At 39.9% G+C, this 27,838-nt stretch overlaps 2 protein-coding genes across 2 annotated transcripts in view; one reads left to right on the top strand and one right to left on the bottom strand.

Annotated features, from left to right (window-relative positions):
• Positions 1-148: 148 nt before the first annotated feature.
• Positions 149-27,834, bottom strand: b3gnt2b (UDP-GlcNAc:betaGal beta-1,3-N-acetylglucosaminyltransferase 2b). Its single transcript, XM_034681240.1, has 3 exons — positions 27,395-27,834; positions 12,368-12,525; positions 149-4,519 (listed from the first exon to the last, which is right to left on the bottom strand). Exon 3 carries the CDS (start codon positions 4,492-4,494, stop codon positions 3,301-3,303), a length of 1,194 nt encoding a protein of 397 aa, XP_034537131.1. The 5' UTR covers positions 4,495-4,519; positions 12,368-12,525; positions 27,395-27,834; the 3' UTR covers positions 149-3,300.
• LOC117811149 (protein FAM161A-like) overlaps positions 27,301-27,838 on the top strand; it is a 35,197-nt gene continuing 34,659 nt past the window's right edge. Inside the window, exon 1 of the mRNA XM_034681239.1 lies at positions 27,301-27,838. The gene's annotated coding sequence lies outside the window, so the exon portion shown is untranslated.

Raw genomic sequence — 27,838 nt, 5'->3', positions numbered from 1 at the left:
GGGGAAAAAAATACTTTTCCTAACAAACACTTCATTCTATTTTTCTTTTTACCAGTCCATCTTCTTGTGGGGCGAACAGATACACATTTACTCCGGTCTTATTTCACATAATTTATTTATTTTCTTACAAAATAATGCATAGAACAGATAAACAGAAAAAAATAACTTTATTGAAATAATCAAGTCGTTCTGTATTTAAAAAAAGCAATCACGCTAGACATACAAACAGGAGGCACAGATTTGGTGATCATCTCTGACTAGTGCAGGTGTGGTGTAACAGTAATGACGTTTTCTGATATCCATGTGAATAGGGGCTTACTGTGGACAGTCAAACATAACAACAGAGTTAATGTGTGAAGGCGAAAAGCGAACAAAGTAACTGAGAATTGGGTTGAATGTGTTCCCTCAGGGTAAATGACACACAGCTGTTTGATCTAATATTATTACACATAAAGAAGACATGACAATGATTTAATACTCAGCTTTCTGTTGGTCAACTTGAGGGATGTAAATCATGAATCCAATACAGGATTTTTCTGGAGAATTTACCCTGTTGTGTTGGCAACATTGCCTTGCTATCACATTTCTTGAGCAGATACCAGATTAATCAACAGTATCGGGACATTTTTTAATATTTACCAACTAGCTGTCTTGCCTTGAAAACAGCAGCAGCTCATACAGAAGCTCAGAAGACAACTCATCCTGCTACTGAGCCCAGATAAACACTGACTGTGCAAACATACAGCTAGAACAAAAAAAGAGAATAGTACAGGTCATTTTAAGGAAGAAAGTGAAGCAAGATTACAAAACAAAGCTCAGTGAGGGATTAAATACAAACATACAAGGCAGGAGGACAGTAAATCAACAGAAAGACATTAATCTGTCATCAGACAAACAAAACAGTGATAAAAATGAGAGATGATGCGCTTCTAAAGCATGTAAACATTTCAAGTAGCCCCAAACTGTGCAGCAGTGACAGAATGTAACCTGTTATTTGGATGTGAATGGTAGGACTCCACAGAGTAGATGTTGATACATGACCCAAGGTAAAAGGTAAAGGTGAAATCTGGACTTTAATATTTAAGGAGGATGAAATAACCTCCACCAACTCTTTACTTTATTAAAAGAGTCTTTAATCCAGATAAAAATGCACACAATTAACTCTGTATTGAGAACTTTGCTGAGATTGTCAAAAAAAATGCCAGACAATGTTGAAGGCAATGAACAAAAAGCGTGTAGAATTTTCACAAAACAGTGACACAGACAATAAAGTGGAGATAAAAAGTCATCAGATGTAAAGATTTGGAGTACCATGAGAATAGAAGATGTAAGTAATGAATGCTTGGTGTAAATACGACTCATAAATTAGGCCCAGGAGAATATTTTAGGGTCGTGGAGTTGCCAGTGTCAGGCAAGCTTAAGCTCACCACCCTGACCAGCAGGGGGAGCTCCAACAGAGGCGGACAAACACACACAGGCTGCATTCTCTCAGGTCAAATGTGTAACAAACCAGGTTCAGGATCAAAATATCTGAATGTTTTATGGACCAGATTCTGATTATAAATACTGAATGAAGGCACATATCAGAGCAGATTGATCCTAAACGTGCACAATGATATACATTCATGTAACACACATCTCTTATTGTTTTTCCTATCAGACAGAAGCAGAGCACCTCCCGCTCTGTAATCATTCAACTCTTTTGAGACTTGTCCAATCATCACTCAGGGGGGGTCTCAGATCCCTGCAGTCTGACGGCCTCACACACAGCTGATACAGGCACATCATGTAACATGGATGTAAAGTAAATATGAGCAGTACTCCTTTCATAGAACAAGACCAGCATGTGCTTTAAAGCCATACAGCAGTGAGCTAAGCAATACGTTTAAAATCATTCCAAAATGTGTTATAAGTTATCTTCATGAACAGAACGTGAAGATAAATCCTTAAATGGATGTAATATTTGAAATTACGTCTTCATAATGACCAGAGAAGACTGCAGAGCTCATTTGTCAAGTAATGAAAGCTGACGTGTCTTAGACACGATGGTCCACCATGTTCCACCTGTTTTAAAGCATTTAACTCTTTTACACTGACAACACAAAAAAAGCAACAAAGAAGAGTATTCAACACTTCCACACAGCAGCTGCAGACACTCATGAGGCACATTAAAGCTTAAAAAGTAACAAACATCTCCAAAAATTCTACTTCTACATGAGTAGTTTTGTTTTTGTGTAATGCGAGATCCTGAAGCAATATTAGACAGCATTTGGATTTTTCCATTCATGTCAGAACCAAGTTCAGACCTGCAGCGCTGCACAGAGCTCAACTCAAACTCTCCCTGTGTTCTTAAAGCAAAGTGAATTCACTCTACCAAACAGCCCAACTCAAACTTTGAAGTGTTTTTGAATCAGATCAGGAGACATCAAGAGACATCATGGGAACGCCTCATTAATCAAAGGAAGAGAGAAACCCGGGGGTTTCAGGGAGACTGTATGATTGAAATAGCTTTCCAAAGAATAATGGGGTTGTAAATGAACTAACATGAGTTTATCTGAGTTATTTGTAGGAGAAACTGGTTGACTTTGAGTTGGAGCAAGTCACATGTGAATACTTTTAGGGAGTGTGGATGGAAATAGCAGCACAAACTAAGCCACCAGCAACAACATTAGCAGAGGTGTTCACCAGGACGCTCTTTACAAGCTAGCAGCAATAAACTGCTGCATACAGAAACTGCTGATTTAAAGTTTAAGAGCTTCTCTCTTTTGTTTACGTTTGAAATATCTAGACGCTCAATAGTGCTGAAAACATTTCAGTTTTCTTCAGTGTCAAAAAACCTGACACAGTTTCCCTTTGCCAAACAACAAACAAGAGTCTGAGGTGGACATGTCCACGCTCTTGGTCTCCTAATTTCTATAATACAGCATGGAGACGCTCCATCACAGAGCTGACACACAGTGTTAAAGCATTTTATAGGCCATATAAATAGTTAGACATAAATATGTGCACAAACAGACAGACTCGGTCACTTTGACAACAGAGCAGGGTTAGCTCATCAGTGGAAGTCTGGTGTCAAGTCAAAATACTATGGTGGCCATTTTTAATTAATGGAGTTAACGACACGTCCTTCCTCAGTTCTAGAGGTATGATGCAACAGCTGTTCCACGCTGAGGCTCCGAGTGACCATGACAGAAGTATCTTAACTTCAAGCTGCCGACTGTTCAGTCATGACCCTGTTCAAATATTTGATTTGTCTTTGGCCTCAACCTCATAGCATCCAAAGCGCCTGCCTCAGAGCCATCACTGGCAATTTAAATCTGGACTGCTGAGCCAGCCCCAGATCTGGTTCATCTCCTGCGGGGTCCTTGGATGAACCAGCATTAAACTTTTGTAGGCACAGGGGTTGGACCTGTATTTCTCCTCTATGTTAAAGGTCCTGAAGCCTTTGTGCTTCTCGGGGGCCAGCCCGAGCTTCCTGAGACACATCCCTGTGTAGACGTCATCTATGGGGTAGAGCGCCACGTGTTGTGATGCATTATGAAGGCGAGCGGCAATGTCACCAGAGTAAAGGTATCCGCCTCCTCCTGCGTACGGAGGGTACGTCCCGACGTACATGCTCTCTGGGATGAAATATTTGACCTTTTTGTCTCGGTGAGGCCCCGCGTTGGTGATCACGTCGCCCACAAACAAGTCCCTGGCTTTAGGCGCCGAGAGGCCCTTCAGGAAGTCCAAGATGCGGTAGGTGTTGACGAAAACGTCGTCATCGCCTTTGAAGATGAAGCGAGCACCGGAACATCGAGTCTGGATCCAGTCCAGGAACAGGACTTCTTTGACAGTCAAGTTGAAGAATGAGTCTCTGTAATCCCACTGGATGATGTCTTTATAGCTAACGCTCTCATATTGCAGCATCCCGGAAAGATCTGGGTGATGGTCCCCCGCTGTGGCGTTGCCAAGTAGAAAAATAGTAACTACTGTCTTGTTGGCTATGACACCCGCCCGTCCCCAAGACTCACGAATTGCTTGGCGACGGTCAAAATGCGGCACCAGGGATTTTACCGCCAGGAGCAGGAACGGCGGCTCCTTACAGATATTAGGCTGGTCCACCGTGAGTGGGTAGGAGCGGCACTGCATGTAAAGCAGGAAGTCCTTGAAGCGGTCCGGCAGGGAGTTGTAGTCTTTCACCTGAGTAGTAACCCTGAAGTTGGGCTTGCAAGGGTCAGAGGTCACACTGGTGTCATTAAGCCAGTCGGGCAGCTCTCCACTGCTTGAGTTGGCCATCAGGACGGGGTTGTTCTGCAGGTCCAGAACCTGCTGCTGGCGGTTCCAGTAAGCCGCGCTGGGCGCCACTTTGGCCCAGAAGGGTTTGGATGGGATGTTGACCTTTTGGTGCCCGTTTTTGTCCTGGCTACTGCTCCGGGAGATGAGGATGAAGATGAAGAGGTTAACCATTGTCACTGTCACCACAAGCTTCAGCCTCCTCCACAGCAGCGCCATGACAGTGTCCTGCACCCGTCACCACCTGAGCAGAAGAGAAGATGTTAGCCAGAGGAAAACATACTTGCATACAATATCTATGATGACTGATAACCTGGTCGAAACATCAAGACCTCTCTTTTGTCGAACTATATGAAGTGTTCAAGGCTTTAGTTTGCTCCTTAAACTTCAAAGAAAGCAAGAACTTCTTTTAGAGTAAGTTAGGCAGCTTTGGAGAAACCAGTGAGAGTCCAAAAACCTAATCAAAAATGTCTTTTAAAAAAGTTCATGGAGGTTGTCACCATGTGCACTTCTCTAATGGATCGGATGCGTCTTGGCCTTTAAGAGCTTGGTCAGTCTTGATGAAAAGTCTGGATGGAAAAAGCAATTGATTTTTCAGGGAAATGATCATGTGCTTTCCATTTCAGGGAATACAAGATCATCATCACAACGGTTTACGACCAGTTTTGGGGGCACAATGGTGAAGTGTGTAGTTTTGTCACATCTCTCTTGCATGAGAAGGAACAAGGAGAAAAGGGAGAAACATTTTTTTTTTCCAACTACAAGACCACTGTGACATTTAGTCATATGAAGATGAGCAGGCATTTCATTCACAGCTGCAGGGGGAAAATCGAAAATGATGAGAGGTGTAATGGTCTGGAAACTGGAGACCCTTCTTCATGTTTGTCCTGAAATGTTGTTTTGCTTTTCGTATCAGACTTCTCATAAATCACACACACTGATTAAAAGACGGTAAGTGGTAGCTGCAGAGAGACGTGAGTAGTTCTTCAATGTCATTGATCTCTGTGAGGCTTCCTTTCTGTTTCAAACTACAGGTCAAAGGCCAGCTGACAAAGTGTTTCCATGGAGCAGAAAATGATTCATAGGGTAATGATTAAAAAAACAGTGACGCTAACTTGACACTCAGCTTGGATTAATGCATCATCCTAGAGCTTTACTTTGGCTTAAATCGATGAGTCCCTGTCTGATGTTTGCCTTCATCTGTGTATTCTTTCGTTCTGCGATCAGATATCACACACGCCCATTGCTTGCGTCTCTTGCACACACTACAACAGAACAGCATTAGCGAAAAGGTTTTAAACTTGTTAACTGCACATTTACACCACAAAGTATTTCCTCCACAGCCTTTTCATCTCCCTACAAATCAACAACCAGTGGGTGCCATTCAGTTTAACCAGCAGTGTGTGTTTGTGTGTGTGTTCATGCATATCTGCACTGACAAGACTGGCAGTTATCACCATCATTGAGCTGCACACACACATAAACCAGTAGTTCTGGCCACACTCCAAATTAAAGGCAATAAACACATTAGACAATTATCCCTCATAAAAAGGTTCACCTGAGGTCATGCTTCGTGGTTATCCTGTAACAAAGAATACTATTGTTTGTTAGCCTTGAATCACAGCCATTATGTTAGCCCGCCCTGCAATCACAGCATAACACTATGCGTCTTTGTTTGCTGGTGATTGTATCTAGCTTTGATGGTTACTTAATTGAAATGACATGATAACAGAAGACAGTGATCTGAGGATGGATTGTCAAACTAAATAAAAAAGGAGGACAACATGGAAGACAGCACAGCCTTCAAAAAGGTATGACTGACTCAGGTTTCTGCTCTGGCAGTCTCACATCTTCAGGCCCAAGATTTTCTTTGGGAAGCTTCCATTTCTCTCCTTGTTGTGCCAAAAATGTCTGCACTCCACTCTCTCTCTCTCTTACTTTGTTGGTCTCTTATTCTCTGAGACGACCTTCTTTTTTGCACTCCTGCAAGAACTGTATGCAGACGGTATATCTTGAGCCATGGAGGGTTTTTATGTAGGAGGTGAGAACTTATTTTTGACTCGCTGGTCAAAATGATATGAATGATGATAACTGGACAATGATTCCTACACTGTAAAACATTATAGCCCCAATTAGTTATACCCATTAACGTTTTTCTTTAACTGAAAGAGCCTAGAGAAGCTTTAGACTTTGAACTAGGCTATACGAGTTTTCAAATGTAAAAATTGCAAGAATTAATTGTTTGGACGATTTAGATATTTTGTCATACCTGAACATGTTCAATGAACTAGCTGTTTCAAGTTCTAAGTTAAAAAATAAAAGAAAAAAAGAAGCGGGAATAGGGGCTGTTTTCTAATATTTTAACTTTTTAAAAATTGTCCTCTTTAATACTTTGCAAGGTTTAAGAATGGCTGAAAACTACCAGTTACACACAGAATATGTATCATGTATTTAATTTCAAACTTTAATGAGGCAGTTAATAGTAAACAACAGAGGACTACTTTCACAGGCGGAGGAAGTCTGTGCACCTGACAACAGAGTTTGAACAGTGTGAAACAGCGGAGAGGACGATGTGAGGAGGAGATTTTCTGTGGAAATACAACGTCAGGATTTTGATATAAGTTTATATCTATTTATTAAGATGAATTTATTTTCTCTCTATTATGTTCTTTTACACTTTTCCTTTGGCTGTAGGAGTATGTATGTAGTGCTGTTGATAGTTTAGTGAATGGAAAGGTTGGAGGCTTTTAAGTTAAGCCAATTCTTCTTTGTCCACCATCCTGCCCACAACCTTTTTGGATTGGTTCCTTTAACATTTGTATCATATGAAAAAAAAAACGTAAAAGGGTGCATACTAGCTAGTTTGCACGGTCAATAATGCTACATTGAAAACCACAATGTTCGTGGATTTTAACATAGCCTACTGGTATCCATACTTATAATCATTTGTCAAAATAACTGATGCAGCTAAGTTAAAAAAAAATTGAAAAATAAATTCTCCGAGCTTATAAAGACAAGTAAAAACAAATTAGTCTATTTAATTTACCTTAAGAAAAACTTGAAATTAACATTGAAACAACAGAGAAATGTGTGTTTGTTCAACTAGACAAGTTTTATAACAGCAATAAAATATATAATTCATTGTTTTAACTTGCAGTATATTAAGTTGAATCAATGAAATATCAAGAAGTTAATTAACATGCATAACTTAAACTACAATATTGTGTCAACTAGTACATTATAGTTAAATCAACTTTTTGAACTTTAATTTTGGATTTAAGTCAAAGCTAGTTTGAAGTTGAATTTACTTACATTTCCAAGTTAAACCAGCTTGAAATGCCTTACAGTGTAGACCTGTCGACTACATACTCAATGCCTGAAACCCTCATGCTGCAAAGACGCTGTACACCCATTTTGTATGAAAACATTTAAATACCACCATGGGATTGACAGCTCAGGCAAAATTCTATTCAACATTAACGCAATAACCCCCTTCCCTTTGCTGGGTGCCTTGCATTCTGGGCACAGTTGTTGTCCTGTACACTTATGTAAGCTAGTTTTACCTGACAAAGTTTGAACTCGACCTCAGTTTTCTTTCTCTTTGACGGCTCAAGAAGTCTCTGCAGTTTTCTCCAGTTCCAAATCTAATAGAGCCACACCTGTTTACCAGCACAGTCTGGTGTTTATGCTTTCTGCTGGTGGGCTACAGCCACTATATGGGGCTTATACCGCATTACAGCCAGGCCCTTATAAAAAATAATGGTAAAAAAATATAAAGTTTCAAGATGAGATAGAAGTCACATGAACTATTTTATTCTTTATAAATAGACAACTCTTTGATGATTCAAAAGTATGACTCAGAGTACCAACGAAACAAAGAAATAGACGATGATAAAATCTTAGAAAAATGCAATGAGTGTTCAAGTTTTGCTCTGAAACTGAGCCAACAAGCCAGAGGACATGCTCTGAAAGTCCAAGGTCTCCACATCTGGGAATAATTTTGGTCTTTGAATGCAGTATACATACTGTATATTGTTTTACCCTTTTAGTGGAACCCTAGTCAAAACAACAACAACAACAACAACAACAACAACAACAACAACAACAACAAAACAGACATGCTTGTTGCACAGTGAGGCTGTGCTCAAGTAGGGGACAGCAGGAACTGTTTACCTTGTTAACCATATTTGATGCATGTGAGGGAAATCATAGCATGCCCACATGATCCTGTGCACTGTCTGTACTAAATTTCACAGCAAACATTCCACAGAATATTTTCTAGATTAAAAACAAATATATAATCTAGTTTATAATACATCCAAAATATCATATCCCAGAACTCAAATGTGAAGCCCTCAGTTTCTTCTTTTATAATATAAACAGTTCAAATTCATGATTCTATTTTATTTACTGCCATGTATTAAAAAAAGCATGAATGCCTTTATGAGATCTGGAATAAGCAAATATTTGTCTATTTGTTTGCAAGTGACAGGAAGTATTAGCTTCATTCGCCAAATGAATAGGAATAAGATAAAATGCTAAACTGAACAGTTTCAAGTTTAAAAATGGAGCTAATAAGTGGAGATCAAGAGCAGAAACACACTCCAGTATGTTCACCTTCCTTTGCATCACTGCCTGTATTTTTCTGCCTCTGTATCATGTTGCTTTCTAGGCTTCCTAGCAACAACTCTGCTCTGCTGCCCCCCTGTTTGCTCTCTTTCCTACTCCCAATCCCTCGTTTACCCATCTTTTTCCATCATCTCCACTGCCTGCTGCTCTCACTCACCCTCCTTGTTTTCAACCCCTCTTCTCTGCAGTGTTTCCTGTATTTACATAACAGGCCAGGGACATATACACATTTATATCCCCACAAGATGATGCTACGTGATCCTGAAGATATATTACTAATATAACACCAACACAGACAAGCACAGACAGTGTTTTCTCTCTTTCCCGCTCCTTTCTCTCTGTGTTTCTTATGAGTAATTACTCTTCCCATCTTTTGCATCATTGTACAGACAAGGAGACTTCTGGGAAACAAGTGGATGGGGGAAGGGATTCTAAAGAAGTAAGCTAAACAACATGTTGACAAGGCTACAGCTTCCGGATGTCTAATTAACCTAAAGTGGTGCATTATGAAACTCACTTCTAGCATCTATCACTACTAGCATTAGCCTCTAGCTGTAGCCATTTGTTTTCCCCTAAAATATTCAAATTCAGACCCTGTCTCTTTGCCGTGATGCAGCTGCGGTTGACCTTGTGCACACTTTGCAAAAACCAAAATGCTGCAGCGAGACGTTCTTCATATAAAAATACATACACGCCTCCCCCAAGAAGAGACGCAGTGGTTGAAAAGTGGTGGGAAAGAAAGTGGTGCAATTTATAATGGTCCAAAGAGCTCATAAAATGCAAACAGAGGAAGGAGGAGAGAGTGGTGCATCTGCTCGAGGGAACATCTTTGTCTTGTTAACTGACTTTTTACTGCATGGATGCTCTTATTGTTTGATTCATGTGCAGTAATGCATGATAATGGAAATCTATATCACAAATCAGAGTGGCGTCTACAACTATGAGTCTAACCATAAGTTGTTGCTGTTGCTGTTATTGAGTTTAGCATTACTGTGGAACCATCAGTATTTTTATGTGTAGACTAATGTGGGCTGGCATTTCCTGTGGCAGAAATGTTCATCAAGACTGCAGAGAGCAAAACTGTGCCCTCGACAGCTGCACCTCGCAGACCTTACTCACTGAATGGCTACAAAATGTCTCGTCAGCAAGCGAGAACTGAAGTTCTTCTTCTTTTATTTTTCTAAAAGTGATGGCCTGTTTGTTCAATACTGCTTTTCAACCTGTGACTTTTTCTGCTGACAGTTCCAACTAACATGCACCTTTAAAAAGCTTCATGAGGCGTTTTTCAACCAGAGGACTTTACCCCGGAACTACGTGCGTTTCGACCGACGGAACCAGGGCGAAAAAGTAATTCAGGGGTAGATAATCTCTTGGGGGGCACGGCCTGCAAATGCTGAACGTGTCTGATTGGTAGATTAACCGCAGTGTTTTTATTCCGCCCGTCGTCCACAATAACATCACACACACGTGATTCACTTGATTTCTCTTTCTTTAATTTGTTCTATCTTTTTTGTATGTGTGTACTTTTCAAAAGAAGAAGCTGTGATTCACTTGATTTAGCATTATGTAACAGTAGTCTTCTCTCAACAGGTATCAAAACCTGGTGATAAACATACACCATGTTTTGGTACCTGATTTTGTCAACAGGTTAACATACCACTGAATACTGCCCTGATGTCAATGTAATGCAGTTACTTATTGTCAAATGAGACTTGCATTATTACTTTTTAAGCATGTATTTATCGTGATCATTCCAGCTATAAAATCAGCTACAATGTAGATAATGTTTATGGATGCAGGGAGACTAACAAGCATCAGTAAATGTATGAATGAAGTATATTTTTTTTCAAAGTGAATCCTATCTTTTGCTTGTCTTTAAGTTCTGTCTGTTGCATCCTGAGTCATTGCATTTTAGAATAGATTTTAAGATTGGTTTTTAAATCTCTTAATGGTCTTGGTCCTTCTTATTTATCAGTTTTGCTTTTATCATATGAGCCGGTGAGAGCCCTCAGGTCTTCAGGTAATGGACTTTTAATTGTACTAAAAGTAAGAACAAAGACTCACGGTGAGGCCGCCTTTCATTATCACGGCCCATGCCTGTGGAACACCCTGCCTGGGGATCTGAGGGCTGCACAGAGCATAAATATATTTAAAAGTAAACTCAAGACCTAACTTTTTAGTCACGCTTTTCACCGAGTTTTAATCGGAACAGTTTTATTTATTTATTTATTTATTTTAAGTATAGCATCTTATTTTCTTTTAATGGTTTAATATTTTAGTGTTTTATTATCTTAGAAATTTATTTTATTTTGATGATTTGAATTACCTGTGTTGAGTTTTAACATCTTATTTTACCTCCAGTGTTTCCATATTAAGATATCATCATCAGTTCGTTCAGCAACTTACTTTTTATTTTTTATTTATTTATTTTATTTTTTATTGTTTTTATTTCTATTGTTGGATATATTGTGTTCTTAACCTTAGGATTGTTGGGTTGGTTTGGGGTCGGGCTGGGGATGGGATCTTTTTCTTAATTATTCTATTTTAGCTTGTTTTTATGTACAGCACTTTGTGTTAAAATGCCATTGTATGAAAAGCGCTTTATAAACAAAGTCTGTCTGATTGATTGATTGATTGATTGATTGCTAGCTAAACATTTTGATGAACAGTCTACCAGGGAAAAAAGCAAATAGCATAAAAAGCGACAAGCAGAAGCTGTCCATAACTGTGATGTGTTTTTATTTTTCATAAACACACTAATCTTGATCTGAGTAAAGGTTTGGGATAAATCCATCTCTTCCGCATATAATATAAAAAATTGCTAAATGCTTTCACAAATAACCATTTTGGGAATAAATAAAAACATTTTTACGATGTATCACCAACACAGGTTAGATCCTGGCAACCACCAGCTGGACTTTTGTTGCTTCGAGTTTCATTGATCTGCAGTGAGCAGCTCTCTGATTCACTGATTATATCTGCTACTAATCTTCTGGACAGTGCCCAGCTGTGTTTGAACCTTTTATCAAGTGGTAACCACATGTAGTCAGTGGGGTGTGGTGTCTCACCTGTGTGGGGGGATGGGTGTGAGACCGCAGCAAACAATAGCAAGAGCCAGTAAAAAGCTTTGTTTGTGTTTGTGAGCTGGAGCGGATCTAAAGAGTTTCAAGCATCTGTTAAACGTCTCCATGAAGACAGGTGCTGGTTAAACTAGAGGGACCTGAGGGAACTATTGCTTGAAAACAGAACTAATGAGAGAACTTCCAAGTTAAAGATCAATTTGAGAACTAATGTTGGAACATATTTATTCCATCAAACTTTGCAGATTTAAAATGTTTTGAAGTTGTATTACCTCTGTGTGTGTTTCCCTTTAACTTACTCATTAAAAAAATGTGTCACCTTATCATATGAGGCATTTATAACCATGCTTTTGAGGCTGTGAGTACATTTTGTTTGATCTTACCTGTGCAGGATAGAAGGCCTCCTCAGCTTGAGTCGTTTTGATGTCTCCTCTTGGATCTCTTAACCCATACTTAGCCCCGCCCCCTGGGGAACAGTAGCCAACAGGGAAAAGGGATCAGGAAGGGAGGATGATGAGAGGGAGGGGAGTGTAGCCTGAACCTGAAAACATATGAAACAACTCGTGAGTTGACAGCTGCAAGGAGCTTGAGCTGAACAAAGCGAGAAAACACACGTCAGCCACAGGAGACAAACTGCCCGTTACTACACATGTTCAAAGCAGCTGAACCATTCCCTTTGTTATTGTTTGGGGTATGATATGTGAGAGCACCGCCATAGAACTGAGAGAAAGTGCAACTGAGCTGATATAAAACAAGAAGAAGGGATGAGAACAAATTGTCTAGCACTTGAATACAAAATAGTCTACTTATAGTGTCATTTCATAGTCAACGATCTGCCTTACCTATGACGTGAGAGAGGTAGCTATGCAGCTCTAAATACAAACAGCATACACACAATGGATCCAAAGAAAAATTCTGATGCTGTTTTCTTGACATTTTAAGACATTTTCAAGCAAACACATTTTGTTATCACTTGAAACTGATGCTGTCCAATGAATATTTTAACTTTCAGATTATTGGTCAGACAAAATGATTAGGAGGATTCTTGTATATGTATATAAACATAATAATTAACCAAACAGTTAACTGATTGAATGATATGAAAAGCAATTAGGGTAAGTTCTAAAGTACAGACATGTTTATGAATCAGATGACAATATAAGTCATTATGATGTTGAAAAAGCAGCTCCCAGATGACAGCATAGTCTCAGTTAGATTTACATGGTTCAGGCTGTACTTTAAAGCACCTGTGAGGAGTTTTTAGCTGGTTATGAAACAGACTAAAATTAATTTTGTTATCTCTTTATGACCAAAAGAAACCATGTGAGACAAGATTAATAGTTTTAGTACAGGTTTTTAATGCTTGTAACCACTGTCGCAGGGTAGGCATATCTTCTACAGCTAAAATTCACAGTGAGTGATACGTTTGACTGCCTAAAGGCAGAACAAGATTTTTCCTCAGGCAAACTGAACGTTCCTCACAAGAGGCGGGCTTTGAGCCTCCTAGCCAACAGCTACAGTGTTCCCGCCTGTTAATCAAGTCAGCTGCGCCTCTCATAATGGAAACTCATAATCTTAATATTTTAGAAATTGCAGAGTTATGAAAACATTCACCCCGCGTACAGTGTGTTGAGAAATGAGAAATGGAGAAATGAGCTTTCCAGACTACACTCGTTTTTTTGTACCAGGCTGTGAACATGTTTATTTCTGCTGTAAAGGTTGTCTTTTTTGAATTGGTGTGTATGTGGTTTCTGGTACTTCCAGAGCCAGCTTTAAACAGACACTAGAGAAACTGCAGTTTTTAACAATGAAGCATTGGCTTCAATTCTCACAGTTGGAGGTTGCCGCTTGGTAAAAACACGCATCTCCACAGAAATAAGACTTTTACGGATGTCAAATATCTATACTATTCCAGAATACAGATATCCTACTTCTATGATCCGAGCACATACTTCGGCATGTAAAAATGGATTAACCCAGCTTTAATTTTCAGATTTGAAAAAACAAAACACATTTTGAGTACACTGTCATGAAAACAAGCAGGGACAACAACACATCAGTACATAACCAAGAAGTAAGTTTTCTCCTCAGAATTCTGCCTGAGAAAATTAAGTTTCTCTGTCTAATTGTAGAAAATCGGATTTCTCATTTATTTAATACTAAAGAAATCGAATTACTGTAAGCAACCAACTGGAGCCTGGTTACTTTACTGTGTGGAAACATCCTGACTGACAATTAAGCACCAACAGGCACAGCTTCAATAAAGACAAGACATCATGTTCTGTATAGGTCTAAAATTATATAGGTATAAAACAGACATGACCATATGGAATGTATGATGCAGACGCCTCATTGTTAACTGGTGAGAAAATATAAGAGTTGTTTTGGGGGATTTTGATTTGTTTGCAGACATTTGTTTTGCCCATGACATTTTCCCCCTCTGAGTTAGATTGCGTTGCAGCTTGCACACATGCTGCAGCATGCACGTCTGCTCAGACACAGGAAGTTGATCACCTTCACACAGGCATCACCATTCTCACGAGTTTTTTTTTACTTCACATTAAAAGGAAAAAAAAAAAGAAGGTAGAAGCTTTGAATCTGGTGAAACTTTCACTTTCCTACAACACCAGAGAGGAGGATTAAAGAGGCTTTTCTCTATACTTAAAAACTTTGGTAATGGGTTGGTTTTCAAGGCTGAGCCACTTGTGATCAAATAAAAATAAGATGCATTTTAATGCTGTGTTCATAGAGAGCTGAAGCGAACAGAGAGGGAAACATTAGCAGGGTAAACACCATTCTGGCAAACCCCCACCTAAAACATGTATTTAAGCCTGACTGCAAACCGTGTACACATATCCCTTTCGCATACTTGTCATGCTGTCAACTAGCTGTAAATGGGTAATACTTCTTAACACAAGAGAACATTAGTGAAACAAGCTTTATTCACATCAGACAAACGACAAATAAATGCACAATTTGTCTTTGCTTGCTAAATCCCTGGAGCTTTAATGCTTTAAATAAAAGCAGAAATCTATAACTGTTAGCTTTTGTCAGGACACTGATTTGGAAAGCTTCTTTTATACACATGACTGAGTTCAGTTAATAATTAAGCAGTGTTTGGATAAGAGGAGTCACCTTATCACCTTTCACTGCGCTGTGTCAATATGGAAACTGCCTGAAATATTCACTTAAAGATTATCCAACACAAAAAAACGTTAAAGGTAAGTATAAGTTAATCAACAATGGAATGTCTGAATGCATTCACTGACTCAAAGCTAAACATGACCTGTGTACTCAAGATTCCACTTTGCTTGTGCTCCCTTTCCTTACAAAAGAATGGTATTTCGCAGACTCTGAATTTATAGGTAACTTTTCACCTTTTCCCCCCTGAAATCTATTTCCACTTCTCAAATGATGACAGCAACACTGATGAAGTATGATCTCTCCCTTAAAATAGATGACATGTTGGACTTTGAACACACCAAATTATCTTTCACACTATTGTCCCTTGTAATCGCTTAATTTACAACATAATTAAATACATTACTTGAGAATATTCACAAATCAGCCGTAACATTATGACTATGGATAAGCTTGATTTGTCGACTTCACAATTATACGCCAGAGGTTTTCTTGTCTGATGATCGATGATATCTCCAAGGCTGTTAGTCTAGACTGTAAACACGTATAAGAAACACATGCATGTGGACGTTAAATAGGTAGGATTGAAGGTTGGTGCTGTTAGCTCTGCTTACATTAGCCACATTCAACAACCCGTTTACACTGTTCACCCGCAGACTCTGTGATCCCTGTCCAGCCATGTTGAATTACACTAGTCAGCTAGTCGGAATTTTAATTTCAGTTCAAACAACTAGCAAATTAGTCGATCCAGAATATACCTCAATATGGCCACCCGCCTAAAAATGTGTAGGCCCCCTTCTGGTCAGGTCGAGGCCAAAACAGTTCTGACCTGATGAAACATGGACTCTACCTGATCTCTGAGGGTTTGCTGTGATATCTGTCACCAAGATGCTGACTGAGTCCAGCAAAAGTTAGAATGAACACAATTCATAAAACAAGGCTTCACACGAGGTCATAGAGTCTGCAGGTAAACAACGTCAATTGGTTTGCCAAGTGTGGCTAACATTAGCAGAGCTAGTACTAGGGCTGGGTGATAATTCGATAACGATAATTATCGTGATATACATTTTCTTGGTATAAATATAAAAAATGTTTGATGAAAATGCAATATAAATAAAAATGTACACTTAAAATGGAGGGGGCGCTAATGAGCCTTAAACGCTAGTTGCCACCCAACATTAGACAGAAGAAGAAGATGGCATTGAACAGCCAATCATGTCGCAGGGTGAGAGGTAGGCGGGGCTTAAAGACGTTCAGAGCTGAATGTAAGTTTACACAGCTGAGGCGAGGGACAGTGATGCTGAAGAAAACTCAAAACCTAACGGCTCAAAGCAGAGTCGTTAGTCTGTCACTGTGCTGACTCTGAGTTTATTATTAACTTAACACACTTCATATATACTTTCAGGATGTGGGTAAAGGAAGACCACAGAGACAACTTCTGCTGTACTTTTCTAACACGTTTAATGTCCACCGTGACCGTAGTACAACTGAACACTAAATAACGGCGATGCATTCACTGCACTGTGGGAAACAATATCACTCTGCCTGTAACCCATAGTAACCTTAAAGGGGAGAGCACAACTCAAAACAATACTCTACTAAACTGATACACAGACCACAGTTTGACATATATTTGTTGTAAATGTAAATCAAGTTATGGAAATAACCTCAATCTGAGAAAAATAAGAATATACAAACGAAAACTTCACGAAAATCTAATTTTACACAAAAGACCTGCTTCCTGTTAGCACCGTCAGAAATGATGGATTCAAGAAGTTTATCAGAAAACTAAATCCAGATGCAAACTAACAAACTGTCTGGTTTCTTCAACTTTCACTCAGGAGCAAAAATCAGCATTTAAATTTAAATGAATGATTGATGATATTTATCATGATAATTATCGATATGGACTGATATGAAATATTTTATCGTGATAACATAATTTTCAATATTGCCCAGCTCTAGCTAGCACCACCAGCCTTTGGTCCTCCTTGCAGGTTAATGCCCACATGACTACACTGATTCAGTCAAGGGGTTGTATGCGAGTTTATTCAGACACAGCCTACAAACGACTCTTATACAGCACTGTGCTACGAGATGCCATCTGTGATCTGTGCTTGTTCACACCAAGGTAGTAGAGCATTAGAGCATTAAGGCAGTAGGTGTTAAATGGAGCTACAGCCCTCGCCAGTAAGTCTGGTGCCGACTAGTGAGCGGGACAGAGTTTAATTGTTAAGTCGCCTAAACGTGCACATTCTCAATTATATTTAAGGCAGAAGATTTCTGAGCAATCAGATAAACATCAAGATATAAAAGGCACAAATCAAATACCACTGAACTGAAATGTTTCAGTTTTGGTCTAAGCATAACCATGTGTGTTGAGCACAACATATCTGTGGGAGCTTTAACTAGACAAGAATTATAACAAGGGTTGGCTAAAAGGCAGACTAGGACAAGCTAGAAATGCAACAGCTTGAAAAATAATCACCATAAATATGTCCTGCAAAAGATTTGTATCTTGACTATATAGAATGCTTCTGGAATGTTCAGTGACACAAACTGAGACAATCATTATTCATTCATTCTGGTTCAGAATCACTTTATTTTCTGGAGCATCCAGAGGTTGCTTAACTTCATCTCTGTTTCAGCTTTACAATCTCTGCATGTTTTATTTCCTGTTTTAAAGGTTAACTGTGCGTATAGACTGTGATACATCTATGAACTTTCCTCATACCCGTGTCATAATATGTTGCATGCTCAGGCCATCAAGCATTTTTGCAGATAAAGGCCATCAAAGTAGTATTTTTGGGCAGTACTTGACCCATGTCAGAGGAATATAAGGGGATTTTTTGCCATGAGGGAATGGGGGCCTATTGGTAACATGGTGCGAAGAGAGAAAGCACCATAAATAGCCTGAAGGCCTCAGCATAGAGAGGTGCTGTCTGAGCTGGAGTCTGCCCACCAAATATCGAAAGTCAACACCAGTATTCAAAGGCTAAAGGTCCCACCTCAGTGAATGCAGATAGCTGCAGACACGTGGGCCTGACTGCTCATTTCTTTGGCTTTTCAAAGTGGTTCTAGTGGGTTGACGCTTTTAGTCAGTAACCTGTAAAGCTCACACACAACAGGGTCAAACTGAATTTTAAACATGCAAATAGCTGATTCAAGGTTGTAAAAAAAACACACCTTTTCTGATCGTTGCATATGTCTGATAAAATACCTCAGCTGCCTTGATAGGTGGTGAAGATTAGTGATGGTATAGTGTTGTGCAGCTGATTGTGTATGACTCAATGGCTTTCAGCACTCAAATGCAGACAACAACCCGATGTCTATCTGAAGAGTGCTGTAGCAGAAACAACCCAGGATCCCTTAAACAAACCTGTTAAAGTGACAACTTCCAAAATAAATGTTGTATCTTATAGGTGGTGACACTATGTGGATGGAAAAGAGGAAGCTGAAGTAACTGATAACCCTGCCACACACAAACACACACAACTTTAAATAGAATGGAATTTCTAATTATCAACAAATACCTGTCAGTCCCACTCCGCACGCTAAAGGTCACCTCACTCTTTGACGTGACTCTTCCACTCACACTCAACGTAATCTGAACATAAAGATGTGCGAGAGTGTGTGTGCGACAAAAGTCAATGCAATAGATCAACATACCAAATTTAATCCTGACACATGACTCACAGTGCGAGATGATTGAGCAGAGACATTGTGTACATACTTCAGAATGCAAAATTCATCATGCACTATATATAGTCATGATTATGGTTCCTATCTAATAACCGGCAGTGGTGATGCTCCGATCAGGTTTTATGCTGCCGATTCCTATACCGATCAGCCATGAGTGCCGATCACTGCCGATCACCGATACCGATCACATGGATTTTCTGTACATTTTTCAATTTAGTTATGGTGAGTGCTACATCATCTGGGAAAAAAGGAACCATAAAATCACCTTAATTTAGAAAAAAAAACCCGTCTTTTTACTAACTTCTTCAAGAGAAAAAATACAAAAACGTTGTAGGCACAATGCAGCAACTATTCAGTCAAAAAGACAACTGAAAGACACTTAAATGTACCTGCTATCAGTAACCCAATCTTTCACAGATTGGAAACGTTAAGGCTCTCAACAGGCTAAATAGTGCAGAAAGTCAAATAAATAAAAGACAATATGTCTCACAACTTTGTCTTTCGGAATATGCCATGTTTGAAACTTGTGAAACGTACAGAGAATGAGACTCCTTCTTTAGGGAGACGTTCGATGTGAATACACTGTCTGGTGGAGCTCTGGCAGCGCCACGTCTGTGAATTATTTACGTCCCAGTAGCACGTAGCGGGGCTCCAAGTGAGAGAGCAGTCGGCGGAACCCGGTGTCTTCCACCACTGAGAAAAGCTCATCTAGCCCGATTCAATTATTTTTCGGGTTACTTGCTTAGCCTTCTGACTGTCACGCTCATACAGGCGAGTGTTGCCACCCTGGGCTGTGTTAGCTGCCGTCTGACTGATGCTGCTCCGGTTGTCTTCTTTTCATTCACTGCCGTGAGCCTCAAAAACTCACCATACTCCGCCAAGTGTTTACTCTTTAAATGTCTTATTAAATTGGTTATGTTGAAGCTTTTTTAACGTGCTTCCCCTGCAAGGTATTTTTTCGTCGCATGTGTTGCAGGATGCAAACTTTACATCACTTTCACAGACTGTATAAAAGTTCCACACGGCAGACATGTTTGTTGTGGTTTGCCGCTGCGCGCCTGTGCAGTGTGAAGGAAAGGGGGAGGGGGCACATTACACACAGGTCCTCTTCAGGCTGCCAAGTATGAGCTACAGGTGATGATTTTGTGATCGGCAATGAAAGGCATTGATCGGCATACGCCGATCACATACTTTTTCTCAGAAATCGGCCGATAATGATCGGTGGCCGATCGATCGGAGCATCCCTAACCGGCAGTATTAGAGTTGATGACAATATGAAGTGGTGTTTCATCCATGAATGCAGAGTCAATCCATTATATCATAAATACATTACATTTCTTTTAACTGTAAATCATACTTGATGTTTTACCAATCCTGTGATCACATTTCAAGAAACCCTCAGATCAACTCTGTAATGTTGGGATGATCCCATCCTCAATCTGCCCAGCAAGACGTGCTTTAGTAAGTCATGCTCAAAAATTTTAAATGTTAAACTCTTATTTTTACACATCTATACCACAAGTGTGGTTGAGCCAACAGAGCATGTAGCCTGTCACAGTTGCTGGGTTTGTTATAAGAGCACCTGCAAGTCGGACTTTACCCCTTGGATATTAAAAAAAGCATTTTTGATTCTGATCTAGCAATTACTGAGGAAAGCAAGCATCCAATCTGAGACCTGTTGTGCCTGACTACCTAAAAAAGTAAGTCAGATATTTACTCCTCTTGATGCTTTGTCTTAATCTCCTGTAATGTTTATGTTTTAGTACAATCAGTCAATAATCCTTTAAATCCACAAGCTGGCAATAGCTGAAGTCTGTCTACTGTCTGGCCAAGTAGTGTTGGGTGGGCATATCAGAGCGGTTTTCACTAATGTAATGAGTCATTTCTAGATAATTCTATGGACTGACTGATGTGGTCTATAAGGTTGTTGGCAGTGGATAATAGCAAATTAAAACTAACGACAATTCATGTCAAATGGAAAAGCGGTTTCAATGGAGACGATCTAAGGTCTCCTAGCGGAGTCCGTCTCTGGAAAAACAAAAGCAGCACAAGAAGAAACAATCAACAAAAAGGTGATGTGTAAAACAGGAAGCCTGTGTCCATGAGGAAAATAAACACTGGCTTTGTTTCCAGTAATCGTTTAACTTGTGCTAACTCAGTTAATGCAGAAAGGAAACAAAAGTCTCATACAATTTAGGGATGCACCGAAATGAAAATTCGTGTCCGAATTTGAAAGCCGAAAATGAGGACACCAAGGCCGAAAACTGAAACACTGAAAGAAATTATTATGCCAATTATTAGAAGGGAGGCCAGGGACAGTTTCACTCTCATTTCACTCCTTGGATTTGAGATTAAGCCATGCATTTTCTGTTTGTGTTGCACAGGCATTTTCTAGGCCATTCATTAGCAGACACTTGAAGCTACTTCGCAAAGCAGTTTGAACACCCTGGGTAAAAACAGCTCAAAGTTATAGACAGAAATGTCAAAAATGTTACAACTGTTCCCGGTCTCCCCTACCATTGCATTTATGGCTGACTGTCTGCTAACCTCATCAAGAGAGATCAAGGATCTCATTGGACATATCAGACAACGATCTGGTTCAGAGAGACGAGTCCTTTTTTCTGCACTCTGTTCTCCTTCTCCTGCGCTGTGCGCTTCTCCGTCTCCAAGCGGGTTCTCTGCATCCATCGCGGCCTGGGTCATTTCTAGCGCGCTCTGCTTTATTCCCACATCCAAGTAATGATCTTTATAACGTGGATCAAGTACAGTTGCGATGAAGTGCAGAGGATCCGAATAGATCTCAGTGAAACGTGTGCTGACAGAGTCTAAGAGTGTACTTTTCATTGTTTTCACTCTGTGGTCCGTCTCAACCTCTTTGCTTAGAAGACGCTTTAGTGCTGCAATTAAAGGAATAATGGATGCAGACATGTTGGCCCTTATCCAGACAAGCGCGTACTGGCCGTGGTTTTTGCTTGCGTCATCACAACATACCGTTTCAGTGATAAAAGTATTTTGGCCGAAAACCGACAATGCACTTTTGGGCCATTTTCATCCCTAATTGAATTGCATTCATCGTTTGAAAGTCAATATATAAAGGAGCATGTTTGAGTTAACGTCTGGTTGAGTTGTGTTTCTCGAGGTACATGACTCTCTCACTTTGTCAATTTGGTTTTCTCGATAATAATCTCTCTCATCATATGTCCTTCCCTTCTTCCAACAAACACACGTGACCGCATTTCAAAACAGGATACAACACATGGTGTCTGTAGGGTGCAGTTTACTGACTGCTATGGAAAGTCACTTGTGTTTGTGCAACTGTGTTCCATCTCAAACAAGATCTGAATCACATTATAAGAATCAGATTACTATTTTCCATGCGCTTCAACTGTGTGTGTGTGTATGTGCGTGTGCGTGTGTGTGTGTGTGTGTGTGTGTGTGTGTGCGTGTGCGTGCACGCACCCGTGTGCGCGTGTGTGTATGTAATGCAGTCAGGGAGAAAGTGACCATTACTCACAAATTATGATGCTGTATCCTGAGATAAGCTTACAATGTCCAGGCTTCTCCTGAATAACTCAGCCTGCAAATACTTGTAACCAAGAGTCATCTGGGAACAAGTTAAGGAGTTCTGAGTGGTTCCTGTGCAGACATCAGAAAACTATTATATCTGGCATCACATCTGGGCTATGAACTATAAACAGATAAGTTAAACATCATCAGAAACTGAGGCAGGAAGAGGGTATGGGCTACAGACAGAGGAAGCGCAGACAATGGTTCAAACTAAATTTCAGTCAGAGACGTGAGCAGAGCCAATGGAAACTTCTTTTAACACTTGGTTTCTACTTTCTTTAAACGTTCTTCTAGTTTCTTCTTAATTACTTAGATCATATCAACTATATCACAGCAAATCATGGCTTTGCTTCATGGCACATTTTCATCGTTCCCTGTACTTCTGGAGTCAAATTAGTTCCTCTGTCTGAGTTGTATCCCTGTTCATGTGCGTGCAGTGAGAGCTGCTCACATGTCCCAAAACTTCAAGCAGTCATATCCTGTTACAAAACCACTTAAAGCTGCCACATCCACCCAACCATGTCATCTCCGCAGAACTAAAGAAAAGGATGACACATTTTGACTGACACGACATGCTTCAACTGAAATGAATGACTGAAAATCAGAAGTCGACGCAATATGAACTCCTGTCCATCGCAGCTGCCCCAAAACAAGGAAAACTAGCAAATAATTGCATTACTACTTTAAGCAAAGGTTAGCTTGTGTGACTTGTGCTTAAAAACAACAACATTTAGTCTGTTGATGAGGTCTACAGTTGAGGAAATGGCATCAAAAAAAGTATAAGAGGGAAAAAACGTTTTACATCCTGCCTGCTATGTTGATTGTAACATTTGGATGATTTTTCCTGCCTGGATTTCTTATAGGGCTTATAATGCCCAAAATCACAAGAACAGTCAAACAGAAGCAGAAGTGATGATGTTTGCAAAGTACATGATGATGTACTTTTGTATGCATTCTTGGTGTGGTTAAGTCTAGTTTTGGCTACTTCTGCAAACGTGCAGTCCTTCATGAGCGACCACGTTTTTGTGACTTCTTGTGGGCCTGATTCGATGTGAGTGAAGCCAGTCAGTTTGAGTGAGGTGAAGCAGTCTAAATACCACAATCAGACAAACTGTCTCAGATATATGTCAGTCATGTGACTTTTTTTTAACAATCAGGGAGTCTGATGCTTGTCGGTGTCACATCAGTCTCACACTGTGTCTTCCACCTACGTACACTGCTCTCCCTCATCAAATGTTCCTTTTCCCCAGCTAATCTACTGTACTGCCCAGGTACATTTCATTTCCTCTCAGTGTGGTGTTTACTGTGGAAAGTGACTGAACCAGATGGATAAGTAAAGCACCACGTTCCTCCTTTGCATGTCCACCCACAGACAGCATTACATTTTAAATGGTATCCAACACTTCTGATTTAAAGTGTGCAGAGGCAGCACAACAAGTGAGTCAGGGTTGTGATTCTGTCTGAACATAGAATTTTCTGGGACTTGCTTTTGCTCTGTGTACTGAATACATACAAGGTACCACTTCCATAAAGTCCCTGTGCTGCATTTCATCTCCATTAATGACTATGAAGGAGTTTAAAGTCTCTGATGTATAGTCGGGAGCAACTACAATCAACAAAATGACTGTAACATTAAGCACCAATTATGTCCATGCAGCAGTGTATCCCTGTAAGCCCTTTTTAATGGATCTTGGAAATCAGTGGCAGCCAAGCACTGTAAAAGCAGCAGCTGCCTCTGGCTTTGGAAAATACATACTTGGCCTTCTTGGCTTGGACTCCATAAAGACATTTTTAGTGATTAAACAACAGAGCAAAACTGGCATTTTAATCCTGGCTCTCTTGCGTCTGATGAAATCTGGATGGACAAATCACATAAGAACTGCTTTGATTTCATTATTCTGACATACACTTTGCTCCTGTAGTGTGTCATCAGACAACAGGTACATACAGTACTGGAAAAAAGTACATTGAATAGCAGTCTTCTTCTACTCCTCAGTCAGTGAATAGGGAACTTCAGCAAGAAGAACATCCAAAAAATTAAGTAGAAAGAGTGGGGAGGACATTTTTTTGGTCACAATGACACATAAGTTGTGAAATCGTACTTCCTACCACACTGCTACAGACCTCATGTCTATAGGTGGCTGCGGAGACCAAAGATAGGATTTTTATCATTGCACAAGTTTTCAGTCTATGAGAATGATAGCAGTTTTACAGTAATGTGTCCTGTGCGGTGATTCACCAAGGATGTATTTAAGCCTGCCTCATAGGCTTAAAGATAGTGAAAACGTGTCCTCTGAATTCAATGCTCTGCTCATCCTGAATTTCAATTTATCATTTTATTTATTTGCAGGAAAAAAGCACAACAATCAAGAGATCTGTAACTGAGCCAATGAAAACAAGCTAGTCTATTTGCAACCACTGAGCGAATGCTTACAGTTTACAGATGCCTTCTGTCTAGATTCATTAAATGCTGAAAGACGCCACAAAACCAGGCAGCTATAGTATCAAAATAAGCTATGCTAACAAAATACATGATCACAAGAAAATGCATTCAATAAGCAATGTAAGAAAATGAGCATTCAAGTTTACTAAAAGTTGGCTAGGATAAGTAGCTCAGGCTAATTGCTGATGAAACACTGTAAGGAGAAACTAACACTTCTGGTGACTGATGTTCAATCTGAGCAGCACAGAGCCAATTTCTGTGTCAACATGAATGACGACAATATGGTTATAGTACAGACCTAATTAGCAGCATCTCTGGGTATTTCAAGGTCTCCCATATGTGATGTGCTAAATTTCCTGACCTTGAAAGGAAGGAATGAAGGAGGAAAGAAGGGAGGAATGATGAAGGGCTAGACCTCTGAATCATTCATCACTTTAGAAAATGTCACTTATTTTACATGCATAACCTTTGCTTATTGATTTGACATCATAGCTATGATATAATCTGAAAGTGAAATCTGTCAACTCGCCTGATTTATACGATAAAGTGCTGCTAAGATTACAGTTCCAGGAAGACATGCTGCGTCTCACGTAGAAGGCTTTTAGAACGACTCCTCCTTGTTCCTCTTTACATCCCTACAAAACATTAGCCAATATCAGGATGTCTGAAACAGTAGGAAGGATTGGTCCACTGGTAGCTGAGAACGTTAGAGTATGAAGAGAAAATGGGCTACATGTCAAGATGTCATAGGTTTGGTTTGAGAGGCGAATGCACAAGCAGAGACATTTGAGTGTCGTTGAGAGGGAAACTGCAGCTTGTGCCTGTCGCCTGAGTGCCGCTGAGTCTGAGTAGAAAGCAGCAGATGCCAAAAAGTAAGCACAACACAAAGAAAATTGAGAAATTATTGGTTATTAATGTGGACGCTGGTTGCATCTAAATGGCAAGTTGAACTTGAACCAAAGATGAACCAAAGAGACTCTTTAGCCTCTGCAAATGGATTGGAGAGGGAAATATAACACACAGCACCAGTTACAAGCATTTGAGCTCTGGGTACATTTCATGGAAAACCGAAAAAAACCCCAACATCTCTATCCCTTACACAGCAACTTGATACAGCAGATTCACCATCACCCTAATCACTTTAAGAAGTGTTCCCCTACCGCCTCACACAATTATTTCAACCTAAAATATGTGTCAAAGCACATGTTACACACAGCCCTGTATTGGTGTACTTACATTTCAACCACGCATGGCAGTGATTAGATGCAGTGTAAAGAAATGGCATCCCAGACTCACCGGAAAATAAGGAAGTCATCATGGCTACGACCTGGCATGCAGAGAGGAATGCTCTAAATAAACCGCCTTTTTCAGCTGGGGTTATTGTTATGGTAGAACAAAAGAGCAGATCAACTTTGTAATGAAATTAATGACCAGCTAATGTGACAGAAAGGACAGTAGATTCATCTCCTAATTGTGTGTCCTGATATATTCCTGTTTTTTAGTTTAATTACCAGCAAGGCAGACACTTCCCCTAGCCTGGGTGAAGGCATCTCATGTGTGGTTTGGACTTTTCAGTCTAAACATAGCTGGGCTGCAGAGCTGACACACACACATCTGTGCGAAAAACTCTGGAAAATTTTGCTCATGTGATTAAGAACTTTTTTTATCTTGGAAGGCACGCTTCAGAGAGAGGCAGAGAAGAAGGATGTAGATTGAAGAAGAGATCTCAAAAAGCTTAGGTAATGGAATATGAGGGTACATTATTTCCATAATATCTCTTTCAAATTTTACATTATTATTAGGCTGTTTTTCTGCTACAAATATGTTATCCTCTTGGTTCAACGAGGTTTTAAGGACCCTAGGTAAAGTTACTGTCTGTTAAAACTGATGAGGGAATAAACTATTGATTATTTTCATTACTGATTAATTCCTTGGGGTGAATTTGGATGAACTGGTAACTTAAAACCAGTCTGATAACAGACAAAAATGAAAACTCAATGACTTCAAACTTCCTGTTTTGTCCCAAAAGAACAATAAAATAATTATAGTTAATGAAACAAAACACAGAGAAGCAGCTCATGGTCACATTTTGAGATGAATTAGATAATAGATTACTTTAATTGATCTTTAGAGTTAGTGATTAACTGGCTTATTAATTAACTAATCAATTGGTAGGACTGGTTTCAGCTGTGCATCTCATTACAGTAAAGATACAATGGAAACTTAAATGTTTGTGAACTGCCTCGAAACTCGTGCGTACCATATGGGTAATTGCTTTGTACTTACTTTTCTTGAAGTTTTCCTTTTCTTTCCTGCTTTTTAGTAATCCTAATAATTGTGGCCAACAAAGCACACTACAAAGTCCTTCATAATAAAACATAAGGAGTGAAATAAGCACTTTCAAGGAGTAAGACAGGACCGCTAACTCACGGTGTGTGTGTGTATTAGCTCCTGCGGGCGGTTGTTAGATGGTGGCCAGATATATGTAACGTTAAAGTTAGCTCGCCACCCCTGAAATCCAGCCTGGGAAATCTCCTCCGGTGCTCGGTTTACTCACTTGTTTTTCACAGTCCTCGTCAGCCCAAGAGTCAACTCGTGAACCGCGGAAAACGTAATAACTCCATGTGTCTTTGTCGGCGCTCAAATGTCGTCTTTTCACCGTGACTCGTTCCTGTTTGTGCTCCACACAGCCTGTTTAAAAGGACCGACTACTCCTTTCAACAGCTCCACTGGTAATGACGCTGCGCCGCTGGCCTGGGCGGAGCAAGGCTGTCTCCCTCTCTCTCAAACACCACCCACACATGACTAACACCGCCCGATACACCCACCAAGCGTTCGTGGGTTCTCACGGCTGAAACCCCTTGACTTAATAATTCAAGAGACCACTCATAATGGAGATGGTTAATCTACAATCAAAGTGCATGCGGTAAAAGCTCATCCTTGACTCTTAACTACCTGAGGAGCAACCCAACAGTCGTCATGGAGACGTCATCTTCTACAG

Source organism: Notolabrus celidotus, chromosome 4, assembly GCF_009762535.1.
Source record: "Notolabrus celidotus isolate fNotCel1 chromosome 4, fNotCel1.pri, whole genome shotgun sequence".
Lineage (NCBI taxonomy): Eukaryota > Metazoa > Chordata > Actinopteri > Labriformes > Labridae > Notolabrus > Notolabrus celidotus.
This window is presented reverse-complemented; position numbering and strand designations above follow the sequence as displayed.